The 23,572-nt window shown below is 35.7% G+C and overlaps 1 protein-coding gene across 6 annotated transcripts in view; it reads right to left on the bottom strand.

The window, feature by feature from the left end:
- Nucleotides 1-325: 325 nt before the first annotated feature.
- The window catches only part of ADAMTS6 (ADAM metallopeptidase with thrombospondin type 1 motif 6), a 149,989-nt gene continuing 126,742 nt past the window's right edge, over nt 326-23,572 (bottom strand). For 5 of the 6 annotated variants that reach the window (XM_032096390.1, XM_032096389.1, XM_032096393.1 and 2 more), the window contains 5 exons: nt 18,250-18,379; nt 14,521-14,725; nt 10,738-10,914; nt 9,408-9,564; nt 326-4,116 (listed from right to left, as the gene is read on the bottom strand). In XM_032096390.1, the coding sequence (XP_031952281.1) occupies nt 4,007-4,116; nt 9,408-9,564; nt 10,738-10,914; nt 14,521-14,725; nt 18,250-18,379 (779 nt within the window). In that variant the 3' untranslated portion in view covers nt 326-4,006. Of the gene's footprint in view, nt 4,117-9,407; nt 9,565-10,737; nt 10,915-14,520; nt 14,726-18,249; nt 18,380-23,572 lie in introns of those variants that run through there. The other variant, XR_004237550.1, reaches the window with a different exon arrangement.

Below are 23,572 nucleotides of genomic sequence, written 5' to 3'. Positions count from 1 at the left end.
GTAAACAGAATAACAAAAATAACCAAAATTAGTAAATACCTCATCAATATATTTAAGGTTCTTTGTACTTCCTTTAACATCTTATTCACAAGAGTAGAGTGTTTATGTTCATTAAACCAGAAACTAGATTTTAATTCAGAAATAAGAAATATTTCATAGGGCTTGATCAGATATTTCCATAACAAGTTATTTATACTGTACCAGGTAAGAAAGGAAACAGCTCTCAGCAAGAGTTACCTAAGCACCAAGTCTACTGAAATTACTTTCTTCTTTATATTTAAAAACATCATGGCTTCAGATAAACTTCAGATAAAACCTTAAAAGCTCAATGCAAGAAGGACATTTTATTGTTATTATTGACTGGCTGTTAATGAAATAATTCCAAGAAGTACAGAATATTTTTGCTGCCATTAATTTCATTCTTGATCTACATTACTGCTTAGGCTAAAATATTACTTAATAATGTACATGACCATATTCTTGACTTTTCCTTTTCCTTATTTCCTTATATATGACAAACATTGCTGCTGCCAAGGACAGGATTCTAGCATAACACAGATGTTACTTGAAAGAAGACACCTTATATATATATTTTGAGGCATCGGATGAAGCAAATATTAAGCATACAGAATTCTAGTAACTGTAAATCAGGGAAGAGACAACTGTACCATGGGTATCAATCTTAAAAGCTGCAGTTTTATTTTACTAAATTATCTATGTTAAAAACACATCTGTGCCTGGTGTGGAATTTCACTGCATCAAGTGTTACAATATTTTTGTTTTCATTACAAGCAGGAGAATGCATGTAGAACAAGTGTTAAGAAACATGACAATAAATTAGAATATAATTTACAAAAGCAAAAATAATAATAATAATAAAGTAACAGTGTACCACATTAATACTGAGTATAAAATAATAAGCAACTAATCACAATAATACAAAGGTAATTTCAGTCTGTATTATTAAGGATATCTATGTGACATTCACTCCATTATAAAGTTCCTAACGAAATGGACTATTTTGGATGTATACACCTTGAAGGATAGATCTCTAGATTTTTCTTTCTGTTTTGATCTTAATCAGCTGATAGTATTGCTCAGTGGAAGTACTGGCACCAGATTGGTTTCTGCATCTTGTATTCAACTATTTGATTCTAGGTCTGTCATATTTATAGCCTGCACAAAGACTCCTTTTGTCACTATTTAGGAATATAACACTATTTAGCTTAGATTATATAGATGGCTACAGTGTAGCAGCAGCAATGAACTGTGCTGTTGAAACCAATTATTTTTCTTCAAATTAGGTTTCATATTTCAGTCTTAGTCTGTAGTGTTGATTAGCTTGTAAATCCATATACATTCTGTGTTTTGTTCCCTTTAACAATACAATTCAACATTGCTCTAGGGAGTTCTTAAAAATCCAACCTCAGTGCTGTTATGTTGCAGAGTAAACATCAGAATCCCCGGTGTTCTAGCACCAGTTAAGAGAGCAAAATGTGTCTTTGGAAACACTCCTTACAATTTTCATGTCCCAAATGAGGTAAGAAAAAAAAAGGTTTCTTTTCAATACAGAGAGAACCCTTTTCTCATTAGCTGAAACGACACATTAGCTGATAAACAAAATCATGCCCTGGAGAAAACAGGACTCTGATACAAAGAGGCCTCTTGCTTAGGGAATGTTGTAACAACCCCTTTCATCATACTTCTGATCTAACCAGGGCATGCTAGCACCAAGGTGTTTTGTCAAAAGGATATAAGAAGTCAATTCACTTAACAGACAAGGACTACATACTGCCCTTAATCTCTATGTGCAACTCCCAAAAACTGGGATGTTTTTATCTACTGGTGTCAGTTTTAACAGGACTTGTTTACATGGTGATGAGAGCAACAGATAACAAGCATATGTGAATACATGCAAGCCAACTGAAAATTAATTCCACTGGTCACAAGCATACAGAAGTGGAAATACTGGCAAGAGGTAGCAGATGACAGGAATTTGACGGTCTTGAGTACAGACATGGGGCTACACAAAACCCCTTGACAGATTGTCAATATGTTGGGGGGATTTCATAGCATGAGTCCTCTTTAACAGTATCTATTGTTCAATGTTAATTCACATTAGTAAATAGTGTGCAACATACTTGGTTTGTTATTGGTAAATTACATTGGTACACTTCAATCTCATATTTTGAAATTATTTTTCACTGAAAAGATTACCTTTTTTTAAAAAGTGCTATTTGAGTTAGAATTTGTAACACATTATTGTTCACATAATTTTAACTGCATCACAACAAAGGAGTCATAGTTGGACACACAATCACATTCATGAAGTACCTGTTGCAAATATTCAAGTACAATATATTATTATAAACAAATATCTACTTTCCTCATCTCCTTGTTGAGTCTGTTACTGAAAAGTGAAGGGGAAGAGGAGCATGACAATTAACTTTTTTGTTATATTCCTGACTGTGACTTGCCTAAGAAGTTTGGTTTCACTTTTAAAAATGCAAAATACTTGGTGAATATTAAAAATAGGGTAATATGAATGAGTGGAGCATGGCAGTGAATAGTTAAGGCATCTAGCTTCTAATCCAGATGCATGACTTCGTTTCAGTCTCATGCCAAAAGCTGCCCCTTGCTTTAAATATGGTCCAGCTTTAAATAGGTATCTGGCCATTCAGGTGAAGGTGGCCAGCGTTCACTACAGCCACTGCATTTCCAGTATGCCTTACTTCTGATAGTCCAGCAGGCCTCTTGGCTCAAGCACACTACTGACTTCTCATTTGAACAGAACCTAGATACCTCCATGAGTCACTTATTCTTTGGTCGCAATCCTTGCCCACCCGGATGTGGTCTCCTGAACAGAACATTCACATATTCTTTCTCATAAACAATACCTCTGCTATGGTATCAAAGGAGGGAACATCTGGAATCCATTTTAACTTTCAGCTTTGCAAAGGATTGTTGCTATTACACAGTAGGCTTATCTTTTGCATTCAAATTCCTCAGTTTTGGAGAATCAAACCTAACATGTAAACCAGATCTAGAAGCCCACCAAGGTGTTTCTTCTTTGTGGCTGATATTGTAAACAAAAGTGAGCTGGAGTCAAAGTGTAAGTTCTAAACAATCATTATGGTAGTAGCGAAGGAGCTGGAAATGCGGTCTTCACCACTGCTGGAATCTGCCTCCCCCATGATACTGAAATATGCTCCCTTTCAGTGGAAATCTGTTTCACTTGTACAATGGTAAGATGGCTATAAACCTGCAATGCAGATTTCATTTTGTTTCATAGCACACTTGTATTTCATGCACCACTGCAATAACTGTTGCATCTCTTAAAACTAAGTCCCTCATGGCTGTTCTATTTAGTACAGCGTTATATATGGCTCACAGCAGTGTTCAGGAAATATGGATTACTCCAAAGGGAATTAGGTGGAATGAAGGAAAAATACTTCTTTTTCTAAAAAATTTCTGCTCCTTAAATAACATTTCCAAGCTCATTTTATAATTTAAGTTGGTGCTGTGTCAAGAGATAAAATAGTTAACATTTTTAAGCTATGACTTAACTTTTTTTTTTGATTCTTCTTTACTTCCATAGTAGATCAACTCATAAGAACTACATTTTAAACAGTTTTAAATAGAAATGGATTCAGTGTCATTGCTAAGTCCATAATAAAAACTATTTTAATGGTCCAAGGATGTAAACAGACTATTGGATTTAGTCAAAAGAACACAAAGGTTCCACAGTAAGCTATTCTATGTGTTGTGTGAATCTTTCAAATTTGGGATCCCCTCATACTGTGTCCAGCACTTTGGATTAATAAATCCCACTTCACAGAAGTTAAAATAATATTGAAATCCTGTCAGCTGGGGCTGACCAGTGGTTATGTTTTCCACAGGGTAATGCATTTGCGAGGACGTCAATCTCATTCCACTGTGTGGCTCTCTTCGATGGACACTCTTCCACAATGATAATAACAAGGCACATTCTTATGCTTCCTGTGGGTCAGTGTCCTTGGCAGGTCTTGCAGCACATCTGTCTGAAGTATGCGCGACTGCAGAACTTGAACTTCAGCACCAGTGGACAATATGCCACTTTGTTCACATCTTTGCACTCTAATAATTAAGAACATTAAAAGAGAAAGAAATCAGGAATACAAATTAAAGTACAAAGAAAATTTGATGTTTAATATGTTTCTCTATCCATCCATCTTGTTTTCTCTGTAACTACTAGTACAGTCTAGTGCATACAATATTGCAATTTTAAAAAGCCATAAAAATGTTTGCAGGGCTTTCAGAGGTTTAGAAGTGTGTAGTCTTTGCCTTGGAAGAATTATCATTTATTGGGATAAGTGATCATTTTACACAGCTAGAAAATGTGAGTCATTTTTTTATATTACTTTTAACTTCCTTCTCAGGAGTTATTTTATGCATCCATGAGAGGTTATCACTATCATGCTTCACACTATTTGATACCATGCTTGTGCATTTGTAAGAATCCTTAAAACAGAATGTGCACTGCAGCTAACAGGGACGGAGAAGAGTACGCAAGTGTTACGGATAATGGCGCAAACAGGGTGAGTTCAGTGACCAAACTGAATGGTGGATTATTCTTTAGGCTTGATTCCACACATTCACAATTTATTTTATGCTAGAAGGAAAGCCATTTTTATGCCTGTAATAGATATAAAAGCTTTTTTTCATAGTTGTGTTTTCCCTGTATGCTGGGCTTACTGCCTCAGCAGCCCAGTTATGCTGGGAGGTAGCTCTCCCAGGAAGGGAGAAGAGAGCTCAACATCATTTAGGAAGGTTTTATTCTTTTGCATCCCACATAGGTTGCACATAAAGTGACCTTGTGGGTACATTGTAGGAGCAATGCTGGAATATGCTGTAGTTCTCCTCTGGCTCATTTTTTTCACCTGTAGAAAGAAGGTGGGAATGGGGAAAGGAATAGTTTGGTCCCTACTCAGTTCTTATCCTGATACAGCTGGAGAAACAGCTACATCTGACAACACAGGTTCTACAGTTCTTTATTCTCCATTTAATCTCCTAGTACATTATTCTTGCTGTGGGACAGGAAGTTACAGATATTGCATTAGCACTTGCAAGCATAGTGTAGTAGCAAATTGAGTGCAGATGAGAATTTTTAGTATTTGAACATAGGAAAGCATTGATGACGCTGAACTTCCAGGTCTGTACTGACCAGTATTTCTGATAATGGCAAAATGCATGGTTTTAGCTAAGCAAGGAGCGGTTAGGAAATTACTTAAACTTTCATTTTATTAACATAGACATAGCACTTTCATTGCAATTCTTTTACTCCACCTACATGATGTTTTACATACTGCTTTTCTTTTTTTTAATTCTTAATGGAAACATAAATGAGTGACAGGAGAAAAGACATTGTGGGTAGCTGGTGGAAACAAGATATATTTCTCTATCAGCAACCACACACGGTCATTGTGTTTGACTGACTTTCAAAAACTCTTCACAAAAGAGTTCAAGTCTCTTCTAGAAATATTTCAGGTCCTCATGTTTGTGAAGACTGGTAACATAGGTGAGACAGATGCTGAATTATAAAGGAAGTGAAAAATAAAATAAGTCCGCTTGATCTTGACAAGACATAAAAAGTTCACTCAATCCCAAAAATAACCCTCAAACACACTGTATTTATAAATACAAGTAAAGCCACTAACTGCATTTTTGCTAAAAGCCCGATTTGAAATTATCCTTTTTCATGTTTCTTTTAAGTTATTCTTCCTCTTGAGTAAAACTGGACCCTGTTCAGCCGATGCCATTTGGACAGCAATGAGAGAATATTCTGGAAGTTCCTCACAACTTCTGTTTTAAAAATCAGTTTTGAAATAGATATGGTGGCTGATGAAGTAGCCTATTCTTCACAGGACTGTGGTTGAATGGAAAAGGTTTAGCAGAGTCCTTTTTCTTTCTAGTAACTAGTGTTAATAGGTTTTGGTAAGTTACATGTACAAGCTCTGCCTCCCTGAACTTTGTGGCTAGATCAGACAATATTATGATATTAACTATCATTTTACAGTAATAAAATCACAAAATGTCACTGTGCCTCCAGCTAAAGAAACTGCAAAGATGTATCACATAAAATATAAGAAAAACTGAAATGACATAAAAATACACAAAACAGTTTTTAAATAAACTTTTAAATGGGCTTTAGCAGTCTAGATTCAGCAGACATATAAGTATTTAAGAGAATAGAATAATTCTGAATATATTTCAAATGGTGTGGTAAATGATGCCTATAGTTCACTTTCAGCAGCAAATGCAATATATTACCCTTGCCAGTGGCAGCCCATGTTCAAAAAAACCACATCTACCATATTCTAAATCACCAATGAGAAATTAAAAAACCCCAGAGCTAAAGCACATGTAAAATATTACAAGGTTCAATGTAACTTTCTTTTATTATTTCTGTGTCCCCAAAATTTTGACTTGTTTTATGCAAACAACTTATACTTTCCCAAAGAAAAATTTTCCAAGCTTTACCAACATGATCATTATACAGCAGAGTGTCTCAAGCTTCCTCAAAACCCTGTATGTTTTTATCTTTGGTTAGCAAAATTAAATTGCTAAGAAGTTGTTGAACAGGCTCTGTAGTCTGTGAGCACAGGTGTTTGGCAAACAAAGGGAATCAGGTTTGCTGGGGTTTGAAATAGGAAGAGAGCCCCCTCAGATAATCTGACCCTGCTGTAAACGGGTGCACTGCTGCTGGAGTTGGCTCACAATAGAGCCCTAAGTACGAGGCAGTGCTACAACGTGGCACATAGATAAAGTCCCCATGTGTTGGCAAGGATGCTCTTCTACACACATGCACTCCCAAGTGGACAAACCCTCTCTCTGGGAGACCTGATTCCTTCCTTGAAATCCAAATACTGGTAGTCAGATCACATCCCACAGTACCTGCACTGTGACAGAAGTGAGCACATAGGCACAGTATGCCTCACTCACAAATACAGCTCCAAAATTTCTCCCAGAAAATACTACTTTTCCAAAAATAGTTGTGCTCTTTAGGATTAATTAGCTCTTGAAATCTTCTCATCATCTCCAGGATGGTGAAAAAGATAGGCCTCTCTGTTTAAAGTGACAACTAACAACAGCTCCTCTTGTGTCTAAGGTGACTTTTTTAAGGCAGGAAATGTGACAAATACGTACATTATTCTGAAAATCCTGTTTATGCTTCTTATATTCATTATTTAAGAGCAGCTCTAAAAAATATATAAATTAGAATATGTATATAAAAAAGAAATACTTGCACAATTATTGAAAAAAATACTTTGAAGACAGAATTTTTGCCTAATTTTGAGATGGGGCATCCTTAGTCTTTCAAAGATTGCAGCAAAATCCTACTGAAAGAATCTAAGCATTTTAAACTGTTAAATGAATTTTGAGATAAATACCTCCAGTGCGGGACACAAATAAAAAACGGACACCAAGTGGCAAAGTGTTGGGAACTGTATCCTTCAGAAGATACTGTGCTATATGAGCCTGGATGGCTGTCAGTAAGGAGCTGGCTTGCACCTGGCTCTCTCAGAGTGGAGGCCAAAGAACTGACATCCATCTGGAGTACCGTCTAAGTGACTTTCAACATTTTCTGTTTGTGGATCCCAAAATTTTTCCAGTGAAGGTGTACTCTAAAAACACAATTACCAACAGGCTGACTGTACACAGCCTGCACAATTCTACTGTAGAGAAGTTCAGGCCACCCAGTATACAGAGATCACACAGAGAAAACCCCTGATTGCATTCTTTAAGAGATTAGTATATTTTCCTGATAATACTGAAGAATTACTAGTGTAATTACTACAAATAATAATATGACCTTGTAATCTGGAAATTAAGAGGAGACTGGGACTGGGACTGAATCATGTCCACTTATAAGTAATTTATTACCTTCCTTACTTTGGACTAAAGTCAGCATCTGTATTTGGAAATAAAATATCATGCAGCCTTTGAGATTTAAAAGGCAGAAAGTTTCCTAGATTGATAATTACCACTTAAAGAGTACATGAGAGTACTAAACAGAAATAATGCAAATTAAAATAACCAAGAAAAATTCTGGTACGAGCATGTTTTCAAATTACAACATTACAACCTCTACTTAAAATTAAAACTTTACTAAAAATAGTGAATTAGAGTGGTCATACATTGAACCATCTGTGTATTTTTGGGAAGATTTTAGTGTGCTCCCATTTCTTCACAGACATTTATATTTGCCAGACTTTTATAACAATTTTGATTCTATGGCATGGACATGGATGGATACAGTAGGCATTGAATGACCACCAAATCTGGGTAGACTGCAGGAATAAATTTAAATCAGAGCATTTGTTCCACATAGATGGGACATTAAAACTCCAATGTAGTAGGAGATTCTGTGTAAAAAATACTCAATTATATACTGCACAGAGATTAGTTATGTTAAAAGCAGCCGTGTTAGCGACATTGCAGACAAGTACTCAAAATTTAGGCAATATAACAATTAAGGGAATAAGTGTTTTAGAAGAACTATTAGTGCTGTGTTTTCTATTCCTTTTCCCCTTCCACACAAAATGAGCTGTACTCATCTGATGAGCAACTATTCTAATCAATTATATTCTAATCAATTATTATCATCAATGAGGAAACATATTTTTTACTGCCTAGCACTCCAAGTCTACTTCGAAGTCAGCATTTCCTAATAGGTTGGACTGGACCACTTAGAAGTTCAGATCCAAAGTACTTCATAAATGTGAATAAGCTTATTTTCACAATATTATCTAATATATCATCTACCAAAAATATGTTATGATGAAGTTAGTTAATAATCTAATTAAATTGGACTGTATAATGCAAAAAATACTATAAATATTTTGAACAGGCATTATAAACCCCCAAAAAATTACAAGTTAGTTAGAAGAAGCTGAAAGGATGTCAAAGTGTAAGAACTGACTTGTTCTTACAAGAACCATGTAGCATGAAATCTATGGTCCCAGTCTTCCAATGAACATGGAATTTACTATTTTTTGCTTCTACATTGCTGTGTTTAACACTGATTAGGCAGGTAGAAGGTCAGTGATGAAAAGTGTATCATGTGCCCCCCGTTATTATGAACATTTCCATTGAAACAATAAAAAGATTAGAAAATCAGTGACACAAACAATAGTATTTTCTCCATGACTTAGGCTGTATTTTTAAGGGTATTTTTTTAAACAAACAATGCGTACTTAGGTTTTCATTGACTTTACCATTGAACTACAATGACTAATCAGAAAATAATTTTTAAAAAATCATTCACAGCCTGAGAGATTATGACATACAGACTCTTACCAATGCAGTAACGCTGACCATGTCACTTTACCTTTTTCAGAATAAATGATATAACATGGCAGACTTACCCTCTGGGTTGGAAATGGGAGTACTGTCACATTTACTTTCACACTGCTGCATTGATGGAGGTCTGAGGGTTTCTGGACACTCACTGGATGCTTGTCCAGTATATGAGAGACACTGTACTGTTCTCATCTGTTGCCCAAGACCACACTGTGCAGAACACTAAAGAAAGAGAAAAAAATTAAAAGCTTTGGATCCAATTTTTAAATATAAAATAAAGCAATAGGCAGCAATCAGAAACATTTCATGTTCACAAATTTTAAAGAAGACAGGCATCTGAAAATGTGAGTAATAGAGAAAAGAATTCTCATAAAATATTTTAGAATTGTTTTACAATATATGTAAATACTTGTCTTTCAAAGAAAAGAAAATGCAATGCAATGTTGACTCCCTGAACAGTTCAGATTTGAAATATAAGAATATAATTTACACTATTTCATGTATCACACTGACACTTTAGAATAAAGAAGAAAAAACAAAGAGCTCAAGAATTCAAATCTACTAGAGGACTTTTTTCAAGGAAAAAGTAAACATCTTTCAAACAAAAATACTCTGCTGTTTCAAAGCATTTTTTAATTTCTATAACTAAATAGTTACAATTTTAGTACAATATTAGTTAAATATAAAAGTGGATCTGAAGAACTACCATAGAAAAAAGCCAACTAGACTATAATATCACAAATTATCTTCCACTCATTAGTTAAACTAAAGTGTTTCATTTTCATAGAGCCAAATTGCTCAGCAAACAGAAAATTAATCTTTCATTTAATATTCTAAAAACAGGTCATTCATCACCATTGAGATGAAAAACATAAAGAAAGAAGGAAACTTAGTAATAATCATATTTAGAAGCACTGCATAATGACAGCACTATTCAGCCTGTCCCGGAGTAATTTAGCTCCCTGTATGGTAATTAATGTATCTTATGTAAAAAATTATACTGATCTCAAAGTGGGGTTTTTCAGAGATAGATATATATACAGATCTCCTACTACAATAGGAATAGGCTTTTTATTTCCATCATGTTCCTCAAGGAAGTTACGTGTGTTTTAAAAATACTAAACCCTGCAACACCGTTGTATCTCAAAATACTCTTTAAAAAAGTAAGGATTTTTTTTTTTTTTAAGTGCATATAGAAACCCATCCAGTAGCAACTAGGTTGCTCTCAGACAACCATCATAAAGAGTCACATTTCAATCTGACACAAAATGGCAGAAGCTTGCTGTTTCCCTCAGTCATGGGAGCCATCTCTTATCTATCTCCATCGATATCTTATTTTAAGAGGTGCTAATGTGGGAGACTAACAGCAATAAAGTCTTGCATGAACGATCTCACCTGTCCCCAGTCTCCAGCAACCCAGCGAGGAGGAGGACATCGGCCTAAACTACAGCGGATGCGCACCGGTGGCTTGTTTTCATCTTGGCATTGCGCAGCTGGAAAGGTTTTTAAAAGATCACTGCTTTTGCACAGAACAATTCGGTGTTTGAATCCTGGGCCGCACTTTGGTGTGCACTGAAAAAAATGTTGACGTAAATAAATAATTAAAATCTCAGTAAAAAGCCAATAAAATTCTCAGAAATGCTATTTGTAAAGCAGGACAATATATTTATGATCTTACAATTAAATTATAATCACAATACAGTAGTAATAATTTAAAAACGTTTAGAAACACAAACAAGCTGACACTGATGGTTGTTTTATTATGTACAAGATTTTCTAAGTTTTAGATTTCCTTTGCTGTTTATGCTAAAGTCGACTATTTATATTACATTAAAGAAAAACACTGCTGCAAAGCACAAAGGTCTGCCACACGTAACACTATTATGAAACAAATTTAAATGTTTCAATAATTAAAAGTAAGACTCTCTGTTCTTAATATCACCTTAGTACAGTCTTTATCCACTTCACTTTATCCACAGACAATGAACACATTTTTCCTCAACAGACAAAAGGGAAGATAAATGCCGTGCTTGACTTCACAGAAACACATCATTCAGATATATAGAAATATTGTACCCTCTCCTACAATGCATGTTTTCCTCTTCTTTCCTATTTAAATTTTAATTCTGATTTCATAGTTTTCCCTCCTTTTATCACTCTTGTGCTATTCTGACACCAAGCAGACAATAAAACAGTAACTTGAAAAGAAGCACTCCAGATGATCACTGTTTTTCCTCATTTTCCTTCATAGTGGTGTTGCTGCCATTCTATTTCCTTTTTGCTACTGACCATTAACTGTCATATACAGTAGCTCAACTGCAGAATGAGGAAGAGACACGTGCTAACAAACTTAAGACTTTCCTAAAACTCAAGACCTTTCCCAAATCGATCCCTTTTTAACAGGTGATACTGTACACAGTATCCTCTATAGAATATCCTCATATTCTCAATATCCTCAGTAGCCTCAATAGAATCCTCTATTGGCACGTTAACCTTTATCCCATAAGTGTATCTGCAGTATTTGGATCAGAAGCAGTTTCTAACAGCGTAAATTTTACATGCAGATTATGCTGACATATTCAAGACTGGAATTGCCTTTAAAATGTAAGGACAAAACATTATTTGGGAAACAACATTATGTGGAACTGGAGCAATATTCAAGAGGTCACATACCAAAGGCTTTCCACACATCCCAAACAACTCAGTATATCACTGGGGATAAAAGAAACACCCCTAAGATTCATTTTCAAAAAAAATTACTTGAGTGATGCAAGCTTCATTATTGTATGCCTAATCCTGAAGCATCTCTGAGTAATGTATAGAAATTTTAAAACACGTTCACAGTATTATGTAAGGATGTACCCTATGAATATGTAGAACTTTTTATCTACATCTACATATACCTCAAAACAAGAAGAAAATCTCCAGAGGGAGGCACCTAAACTAGTCCATATAGAAAAAACAGGTTTATCCCAAATGTTATCTCTACTTGGGTTTAGGATCTTAAACTGGCTGCAAAAAGATGGGTCTAGCATTTGGAGTTTATAATCCAGAATGCAAAATGGATATATATATAACAGCTTTCCTTAAAATGTAACCTTTTCTTTTCTATCCTACTCTATTCTACCTTTTTTTTACCAAGGTACAGCCTCCTTATCTACAGAAGTTCAGTCTCCAGAACTATGATACAGAGTAAACAGTTTCAAACATCCTTTTACTGAAGGGACTTCAACACCAAATCTTGTGCACACTGCCTACTAGAAAACTAGATGAAGGAGGGAAGTAAGAGAAGATCTCTGGCAGAACTACACAAAAAAAAAAAAAAAATAGAGACCAAAACCCCATGACAGTTAATATGTGAGGTCTTTGATGCCATGATCATGACTCATCAGTTGAGGTCTAAATTCCAAGGAGTGTTGTGAGTATTTCCTTCCACATGTATTTCATGAAAAATGCATTACTTTTAAGTAGGAAGTAGAAGTATGAGCCCCTTCCTAGCTGAGTGCTTAAAAATCATGTCAGTCTGTCGAAACAAACAGAAAAGTGACAAGGTTGAAAGGACTTTGTCAAAATGTCAAAACCCAATGTGCCTGTGAGGTTTCATAATCTATAGAGCATGTCATCAAGCAGGGAAGACTCTGAGGACCAAACTTTGAGTTTAGGAGCATCCTCCTTCTACCACTGCTTGAAGACACAATCTTTAATCCATGTCTAAGATGCCATCTGAGAAAGATCTTCTTCCAGCTACTGGTACAAGAAGAAAACAACATTCCACAACTCCTTTTCTGGAGTTATAGCAAAAATTCTACTAAGATGGACTACACCTGGATCCCAGAAATGAAAGTGAAATAAGGAAATAGGTTGCGTTCAATAATACTGAATCACTGAAAATAAAAAACATCAGTAAAATTTAACAAAATGATTGTACACTTCCAAAGCAATTGAAAACAAAATACTCAGATAAACCAAATGACAAAAAATTATCTTCCATTACTAAATGCTTCTAGAATTTCTGCCTCCCTCTGTGGAAGTCATGAATGCAAATTATATGTGCTTGTCTGATACGGCTCTTCCCAAGAAATCCTTAGAATACTTTTTCTGCTTTTTTCATAATTATCCAGAAAAATATAAAAGGAGTAATTTATGGTGGTTGGATTAATTCTATCAAAGCTCAACTATTGCAAAGTATGAAAAACCTTATGGCATTACCTAAAAATGACTACATTCCAGTGGGAAAAACATCCTTAGTTTTGATTTCAATTTGATAAAACCCCTTTTACATTCTTGTAAGGAATTCATTTAACCTGTATGTTTACAAAATGGCTTTGTTTCTCTGACCAAAAAGGTACATAATTTCTTGTTAATAATCACTGAAAATTTTAAAAATGTGTAATTATACTGATTCTCAACAAGTCCATGTACAGATAAAAGAGTTCAATAATTGTTTTATTTGTATTATGCATTGTTTTGGGTATGAAAAAAAACTTTATAACTTGCATTCCAGAGAAATTAGCAAGGTTTGCCATTGGTTTCAATGGGAGGAGTATCTAGCTCTTTATTTTTTATGTACACTCTTGTTTTCCTTTTCATGCTTCTGTCAGAAATTCATATAAACATGCATATAAAAATGTTTACATTTATATTACTATAGGGATTTCAATACATTATATTTCTGGAAACCATGCACAGAAAAAAAAAGCCACTTTTCTCATTATATTGAAATGATATCATCAGTCAAGACAGTCTGCCAAGCTACACAAATAAAATTCACACCAGAAAGAAGCCTGGTACTTTTTCACAATCCTGATTAATTATCACAACTAGAAGTTTAGCAGAGCTTGAATCATTAAATTAGAATGATTTTGTTCAAAATCATAACATGACCTTCCTGCATAAAAGCTTGGACATGATAATAGAGTAAAATGACTTTAGGTGACTAGCATGTGATACCTGTGAGAGACATGGAGTTAGTTTAGGGTACACTGACACATCGTAGGTTATGGGCATTTTCATAAGAGGCAGGAAACAAAACAATGAGGCAGAGGTGAAACCTCCTCTGGGAAAATTTCTTATTAATCCTTTACTTAGAAAGCAGTGACAGGAAATGTACTAACATTCAGTGGCCAGAGGTCCTGCCTCCACTATTACCAATGAGCTAACACAGCAAAATTTCCTTACCTCTGACCAGTCCAGAGCAACCCATTGTGGGGGGCAGGACTGGTTGTTGCAGGGCTCTTTTTCAATAGGCCGGTGTGTTAAACAGCTGGCAGTGTCCAGCGTCTCCTCCTCAGAAGGTCCAATCTTTCTGATGCAGAGAACTGTTCGTGAACGCATTCCTCCATCACAGGTCTTACTGCACTCTGACCAATCTCCTATAAACCATCTGGATAGAAAATGTTAGGAGATTCAGTAAATGTTTCAGAAACAGAGTTGATAATTGCACAAACCAAGAATGCAGACAGTTTCAATTACTAACCCTAAGTAATTTTTAACAATACACACATTCATGGTGAAATAAACTTATGGGTATTTTTACTGAATATTTTAATTTATTACTCACTGCAAACATATTTTCCAATAATAACACTACTTTGTATTTTTCTAGAGCACCAATTTCCAATCTAGCCTATAGTAGCTAGGAGTCTTTGAGCCTGACAAAATTGAAGCTATTTATGTAGTATTTTGTATTGGACTTGCCTGAAATAATTTCTGTGAAAGTGGTTTGCAACTGGAAATGTTTGGGAACCATTGCTGTAACTTACACCACAAGTCAAAAGCCAAGATGTTTGCCTCTTTAGTATCATTACAATAAAACAATTTGATCTCAAAATCGGGCTTTCTGAGAGTTAATTCTCATCTGATTATGAAACATTTGTAAACCTTTCAATAAGACACCATACTGAAATGCAAAATATTATCATTTTTTAAAGTGAAGCAAACACTGGTAAAACATGAATTCATCACATAAAAAAATTATCCCAACAAAATCTTTTAAAATTTAAAGAACTGTATGATAGATGCTAGAGGGAACTTCTGAGTGTTTCTGTGTATGTAGTAGAAGTCAAGAATTGTAAATAATATTAGATTGCTATGTGCTACTGCAGCGATTAAAGCAGCTTTTAATCTGGCTGTAAGGTTATATATTTCTATTTCTGGATGGTTAATGCAGCTCAATTAAATCGAAATATCTCTTCATATTGACGAGCACATTTGGTCTTCATTATTTCATATGTTGATTAGATACTCGCCTGAGTCATCCTTGCAAGGATGAAGGTGAAGTCGAGTATGCTATCACATGTTGCCAACATGCCAAAAATGTCAGGCATGTCAGCCACTGTGGATGTTCCTGGAGGTATTCCTGGAGCTACCTCATAAGATCTGTCATTTTCTCAAGCTGCTGTCAAAAAAAAAGTGCTGCTATCCTCTTTTGTGTTACATTATGTGTAATATATCCTAACATGAAGCTAGATCAATGTAGAGATGGAAACAATTATGCCACATTCTGTCATTACTTTCCCAGCAAAAGGAAATTAATTTGTGATTCTTCATCAAAAAATCTTATGCTTTTACCAAAATAGGGAGAATTTGAAGCTCTTCAGAGCTTTCAAGAGGCTGCAGTGTTAATTTTCAATTGGTACTATGATTTGCTCAAATGATTTCTCTCTCAGGTACCTCTAATATTTATACTGTATGACAAGATAGCACTATTCATAATCATAGAACTGAAAAAGTATTTTCTTGAAATCTGAAATGTAAGATATAATAAGTATTGAAAACAAACATAGTCTTCTGCTGTTCAAAGACATCAAAGTATAATGTAACTGGCATTCAGTTAGAAAGAGTATCATTTTCATTGCTTTTGGTATACACCACAAGAAGAGTAGAATTGTGCTAATTAAAAAAGGAAATACTTGGCCAGTCCACGTAAACACTCAGTCTTACTGCATGATAAAACTTTCTGCCAAAAGGGTCAAACTTCTTTGGATAACTATCTGTTATTTGAACAGCATTCTAACTAGACTACTTACAGAATCAGGAATTAAGAACCTTTCCTTAGTTTGGCATTTTGTATTCACTCTGTGGGGAACATCAGAATGGAGGCAGACATGGGCTGAACTGCTCTGACATGTTGAAGTAGATGCTAATTAATACACTCTACCCATTTTCTGAATACTGATGTCTTGACTTTCACAATGATCATCAATGTCCCTGTCATACTGGATGGGGAATCCAAAAGCTTCCCACTTTCTGGGCTGGGTTTTGTTGGTTTGTGGGGGTTTTTTAAGTAGTGGCAGGGAAAAAAAAAACCAAAACAAAAAACCAAACAAAACAAAACAACAAAAGGACACCCAAAATTTACCTAGTTTTGAAAAACTTTATTACCACTACTTTTTAAAATGTTAATTTGCTAATAGCTAAGCCATAGAAAGGAAGGAACTGGAATGTGTTTGGTAAAGAGGAACTGATTGAACATGACTGCTTTGGTAAAAAGGAACTGATCAAACACAACCGCTTTTCAAGTCCTGCTCTCAGGTCTGGTTGGTGCATTTAGAGCCATGCTAAACAGGTTATCCAAACAGGGAATAAATGCATATCCTTCCAGGATAAACACATTATTTACACATAGACTGTGGGGACAATGATTTTGACCTAATTTTGACCTGTCTGTGACACAGCTCGTTTGCATTCAAAGGTAAGAGCAGTGCAATGGCTTCACTTGGCTTTATGTCAAATGAATGTGTTACATGACACAGCAGGAAGTGTAAGAGACACTGCTCTGCCATTGTGCAACCAGGCACCACACTAGGGAAGCAGCTAAAACTCCAGGAAGAGACTGACTTCATGAAGACCTGTTGGGATTTTAATGCACAATAATCTTGTCTCATTCCTCCTAGCGTCCTTCATGGTACAATTCAGCAGTTTCTAAGAGACTTTTACAGGTGACCACCGTATTGTGCAGTATTTCCATTTAATCAGCATTAATGATTTTCATGCCCAGTTGGAACGCAGCTAAGGACTACCACCAAAGTCAAACTAACCTGAGCTTGGGAATCAAGAAACTGTTGTATCTGTTCCACCTTCTCCACAAGTTTTATTTGTCTCAAAACATAAGAGAAGCTGTTGTTCACATGCTGATATTATTTTCCAGCACAAAATACCACAACTGTTTCTAAACAGGTTTTGTAGTAAGATAAAGCTATGCTGTAAGTCCTTGCCAAACTTCATTTTTGATCAAACGAGCTGCTGAGTTTTTAATTATCTATATATAGCATACAGCTATCTTTAAAAATAAATCTAAATAGAATCTAAGCACCTAATCCTAAAGGCACTCAGCATTATTGTACAACACTGAATATGCTGGAGAAAAAGTTTGAGAAAACTATTGTCAGGAAATTGTTTGGTCTGCTTAGCAGTTTCTGTATCTGCCACTTCTCGTGTGAACCCTTCAACCCAAGTGTTAATACAACATACTTTAAAATATGGCAAACATTTCAGATGCAATATTAATAACTAGGACAAAGTTAAGTCTCACCTCAACATTCTTTTATCATTATTGCCATAAGAATGGTCCCCAGTTCTACTCTGCGCACTACTCACTGCATACGACACTCAGATCCTAAGAAACTGTTTTGCTAGTATTTTTCACTTGCACTGTTTGGTGTAGTCCAAACATCATTATTGTTCCTCAGTCAAATCAATGCAACTCAATCCTCAATGCATTTTTCACAGCTGATTTTAGCACAACAAGAAACCAAAGCAAACCCAAATAGCCTTTCTGACAAGATAGGACATGAATGAACTTGATGAGAATTTTATATACATTTGGTTAACAGGATTTGTTATAGATTATGAAGACTTTTCTCTCTATGCAAAACAGATGTCCATATTAAGTGATTAATAACTTACTCAGGTGGGCAAGGCTCAGTGTTGCAGGCTCTTTGGTTTTCTGGTGGCTTACTGTCAGGGTCACAGTAATTGTTTTGTACAATGGAGCTGTCATCCAGCCTTTTACACACCACCTCTTGTTTCTGGACACCTTGGGATGAAATGAAAAATCCATTAATTAATCATTCTGTTCTTCTAGTTTTTGAGTATAATCGTATTTCACCTATTGATTATTAATTCTACCATCCCACTTTATTTGGCTGAAGGCTGCAGCAGTGAGAATTTAAATTAACTGAATGACCCCTAGCTGCAATTATTTTTTTATTTTCCTTCAATTTTAGGCTACCCCACTGAGCAAGGAATTTAAAATTCTGTTGTTTTCTAAAACAAAGGGAATATATTTATAGATTTACTAGCAGATTGTTTTTATTTATGTATTGCATGAAGTCCATTCTCTGTCTGCCATCCTCTCCTACCAAAGACACTTAAATTTCCAAAGAAAACATCACCAAATAGAATGTGGTCACACTTTGATGCAGAATTATTGTTTATGTGCTCTGGTTTAAAACAAACCAGCAATACTGGGAAACAGCGTTGCATTTTTATACATTATCCTACAAATTTTCTTCATTGAAATAACAGAACTATAATTCATTCTGAAAGATGCAGTTTGTCTCTGTGAATACTCATTTTGCCTGGCACTTCCAGCTCCTCTTTCATTGTTAACCATCAACAGGGCAATTTAGAATTGATCATTATTCCCAAAACATGATATATCACTGCCAAGGCAACATTATAAGGTAGTATATTAAGCAGATTTTGCCTTTTTTTTTTTTTAAAGCAGTAAAGGACCACTGATATGATGACAGTGTAATGTTGTAAAGAGTAATACACACTGCCTTCCTCCTCTCTTAAAAACATACTATACGATGTTCATTAGCATAAAAAAACTGTGGATTTGCAATTCACATGCAGTTTTTATTGAACATGCATAGTTATAAAACATAAAGAATAGGATTATTTGTATTATAAAAGCTGCAAAAAGCTGTACCTTTCTTCATATTCTTAAATATTTAACTTATTCCAAAATGTGAAATGCATACAATTAAAAGGGGATTAAAACCTCCTGGCTTCAAATATCTGCCAACTTTACCTTACAGCCATCTCTCCACTTTAAGATATGCATAGAATCACAGAATGATTTGGGTTGGAAGGGAACTTAAGGATCATAGAGCTCCAAACCCCCTGCCTGGTCCACTAGACCAGGTTACTCAAAGCCCCATCCAACTTGGCCTTGAACACTTTTAGGACTGGGGCATGCACAACTTCTCTGGGCAACCTGTTCCAGTATCTCACCAACCTCACAGTAAAGAATTTGTTCCTAATATCTAATCTAAACCTGCTTTCTTTCCATTTGAAGCCATTCCCACTTGTCCTGTCACATGCTCTTAAAATAAAGTCCGTCTCCATCTGTTCTGTAGGCTCCCTTTGGATACTGCATGCTTGCAACTAGGTCACCCCTAAGCCGTCTCTTTTTCAGGCTGAACAAACCCAATTCTCTCAGCCTTTCTTCATAGGAGGAAATAATATCTTCATTTGGCTCTTGAAAAATAAGTGAAAGATCTAACTATTTGAGAAGCTGTGACAAGATTCACTTTGAATTCTACAATCAGTGCAAAAACTGCTACCAGATGACAATAATTTGAATTAGATCACACAACCTAAGCAGGAGTATTTCTAGCAATTTTCTGCTCATGTTTTACCACAATAAGAAATAGTATCTAACAGCTATAGCAATGCTAGTAACATGGCACTGCTAGCTGATATGCAATGCATGTTCAGTTCTGACTAATCATTTATCCTTTCTATCACAAACTGCTTTAATTCTCTTGGTTGAATAGGCTGAATGTGGCCTTCATAATGATATTTTCCTCAAATATATTTGCTTAAAAATAATTTATACACACTTTAGAATTATGCATTTTAACGATGCATACCATTCTCACAAATGTACTTATCATATAGCATTGATATTAATGTTATATTTTTACTGAATTTCCTACTGGCATCAGACACATTTCCTTCTAGAATTTGGCTAAAAATTGGCAGCATTAACAAATTCATTTTTGAGGAATTTTGGAATAAGAAAATATTCTAAAGTTCTATGATTGTGAAGTATCACTGTGGTCAGCTTAAAAAAAAATTTCAGGTGTGTTATTTACTAAGTGTTGTTCAGGTAGCATATCACCAGTAAGACAGTATTGACCCCATTCACTTACAGTGAAGAACCTTTAATTGATGCCAGGAGATATATTAATCCATTTTTAAAAGGTTCTGCAGCATCTTGTCACACAGTATATAAACTTTACATAATTCCTGTCTAACTACAATGTTATTTAATAAAAAATCTCAGAGAAAAGATCAGATAGTAACTTTTAAAACAAGAAAAATATATGGAAAAAGCTAGAAGTGCTATTTTTTCCAGACAACAGCTACAGCTTGGTTATGCCTTGTACTGAAAAATTATCTTTAAATTATCAACACTTTCCTGAGTATATGGTCTCTTTTATAAGTAATCTAAAAAGCACAGATAAACTAGTTCATTTATACTCTGGGGAAAATAATTACAAGCAGTTAGACAGAAACACTTTGCTTTCAAATCTACAGATTTTTAGTTTATAATAAAAGACATAAAATGTTCTCATGACCGGTCAAGGCAATCCTAATAGAAAACAAAACTCCAGTGGCTTAGTGACCATAATCTCCAGAGAACTGAGCTGTTTTGCAGATTTCAATTCACAAATAGTCTGTATGACTTTCAGCAGTCGAATTTTAAATTACATAGAGCACATTTTATTCTTGAATTAAAATTGCAGGCATGTAAATGCTGTACCTATTTTTAAAACCAATCCCAAAAATTGTGGCTTGTGATTGCAACAGTTAATTATAAAGATGCCAGTACCAATATATAGTGACTCTTGCATCACTAAAACTACTGCATGCTGGTTAACCCAGACATATTTTCGGAGCTCACTCATCAGATCACAAGATGTTCATCACAGAGCCAAACTTATATTTTCTTTGATGAAGAAAAGTATGTTTTATATGCCTAAAGATAGTTTCATAACTCATTTGAGGGCATGAAAGAAAAACATAGTAGGCACCACTCTACATGGGTCATGAGCAGCAAAGAAAACTGAACAGCAACCAGTTTACTTATAATAGTAATAGTACACTGACTACTTTATAAAAAACCCCATGATTATCTAAAACATTTAATTCATCTGGATGAACTCTAATAGAATGAATGAAATCCTAACCAATGCTTAGGAGTACTGGCAAATTCCAGACAATATATGCTGTTATTTGTTGCCATTAGAATTAATTAAGCATGAAAGAAGTTAAAAACGGAGTAGGCACTTATTTGAGTTATTTTTAAATGCATAAAAATAAAAAAACATAAAGAAGGAATCTTTTTCCTTTTCTAGGCTTTTTACCACCAGAAGCTCACTACCTTACTAAGAATACTTGTGGATCTGGACAGAGTAATACACTTGCCCTTGGAAAATTACAAGATACAAGGAAAGACATGCATGACAGTTAATAAACTATGATTCTGTGATCTACAAGTTCACAGAATTCCAGAACTCATTGTATTGTTTCAGTTCCTATTTCTACATATTTTATATTTCATTTTCTCAGTGTTTCTCATTAAATAATAATCAGGCCCTTAAATAAAATCTTTTATTGTTGCCATCAATTTTTTCTGATTTCCCTGTGTTCTCTCCTTTCCCACTCCTCTCTCTATAGACAAATTTGCACTGTACATGCTGGTATTCTCTGGCATTGCTTTCATTTAGTCTTGTCCAAGTTTGCCACCAGCTATAAAGACCTAAATGAGATAATAACAAACTTTTCTTCTGAAAACCCTTGCCTCAGAATAGAAGAGTTATTAGTGTACTTTCAGGAAAAAGGGGAAGTAATATGAAGAATACTGGTAGAACAGCTCAAATAATATTCCCAGAAAGAAAGAACTAGCTCAGATACTATAAATTTGAGGAAAATTAGAGGAAAATTTTTCAATACAGAAAATAGGGGTTCTAGTGTACAAAAAGAAGAGCTGCAATTCTGGATTCCCAAGCCTAAGAACACTACTGATATTAAACATCAATGAAATTATATTCTTGTCCTACATATGAGCATAGGAATCCTAGAAAAATAAGAGCTGTCTGTCATCAGACAAGCCTTTTTAACTATATTGTAAATCTGAAGAACCTCTTTTTAGGAAAAAAATTGAAAATACTAAAATAGATCTCAGACTTTGGAGATTTAGTTTCTGCTTGGTTCACTGTACAGTGAGCATCAAGGCCACTGGCAGAAAAACTATGTGTACTTCTTTCCTTTAACATAAATGACACTACAAAATACACAGTTTACAATCTCCCACAGAATGGGTCAGGTTGGAAGGAACCACAGTGCGTCATCTGGTCCAACCTCCCTGTTCAAGCAGAGTCATCCTGGAGCACATGGCACAGGATTGTGCCTAGGCAGTTCTTTCCACTGAGGGAGACTCCACAGCCTCTCCGGGAAATCTGTTCCAGTGCACGGTCACCTGCACAGTAAACTTCTTCCTCATGTTCAGGTGGAACTTCCTGTGCATCAGCTTCTGCCCATTACCTCTTGGTCCACTGACTAGCACCACTGAGAAGAGCCTCTTGGCACCATCTTGCGGGAGCTCCATGTCTCTCTTGTCCTGAGGAGTCCGGAACTGGACACAGCTCTCCAGGTGAGGCCTCACCAGGGCTGAGTACGGGGGCAGAATCACCTTCCTCCACCTGCTGGCAATGTCCTTCCTAATGCCCCCCAGGATGCCACTGGCCTTCTTGGCCACCAGGACAGTCCGCTGGCTCATGGACAGCTTGTTGTCCACCAGGATCCCCAGGCCTGCAGAGCTGCCCCCCAAGGAGGTCAGCTCCAGCCTTTGCTGAATTTCAGATGGTCTCTGTCCATCTCTCCAACCTGTCAAGGTCCCTCTGAAAGGCTGCACAGCACTCTGGGGTATCAGCCACTCCTCCCAGGTTTGTGTCCTCAATGAACTTGCCAAGGAGGCATCTGTCCTTCATTGATGAACTGATGAATAAGTTAAACAAAACTGGGCCCAATATTGAACCTTGGGTAACACCACCAGTGATAGGCCTCCAGCCAGACCCAGTGCCACTGATTACAAACCTCTGGAATCTGCCAGTTCTCAATTCACCTCACTGATCACTCATCCAGTCCACAGCTCCTGAGTTTGCCTATGAGGATGCTGGGAAAGAGTATTGAAAGCCTTGCTGAAGTTGAG

This window comes from Corvus moneduloides, chromosome Z, assembly GCF_009650955.1.
Source record: "Corvus moneduloides isolate bCorMon1 chromosome Z, bCorMon1.pri, whole genome shotgun sequence".
Taxonomy (NCBI): Eukaryota; Metazoa; Chordata; class Aves; order Passeriformes; family Corvidae; genus Corvus; species Corvus moneduloides.
This window is presented reverse-complemented; position numbering and strand designations above follow the sequence as displayed.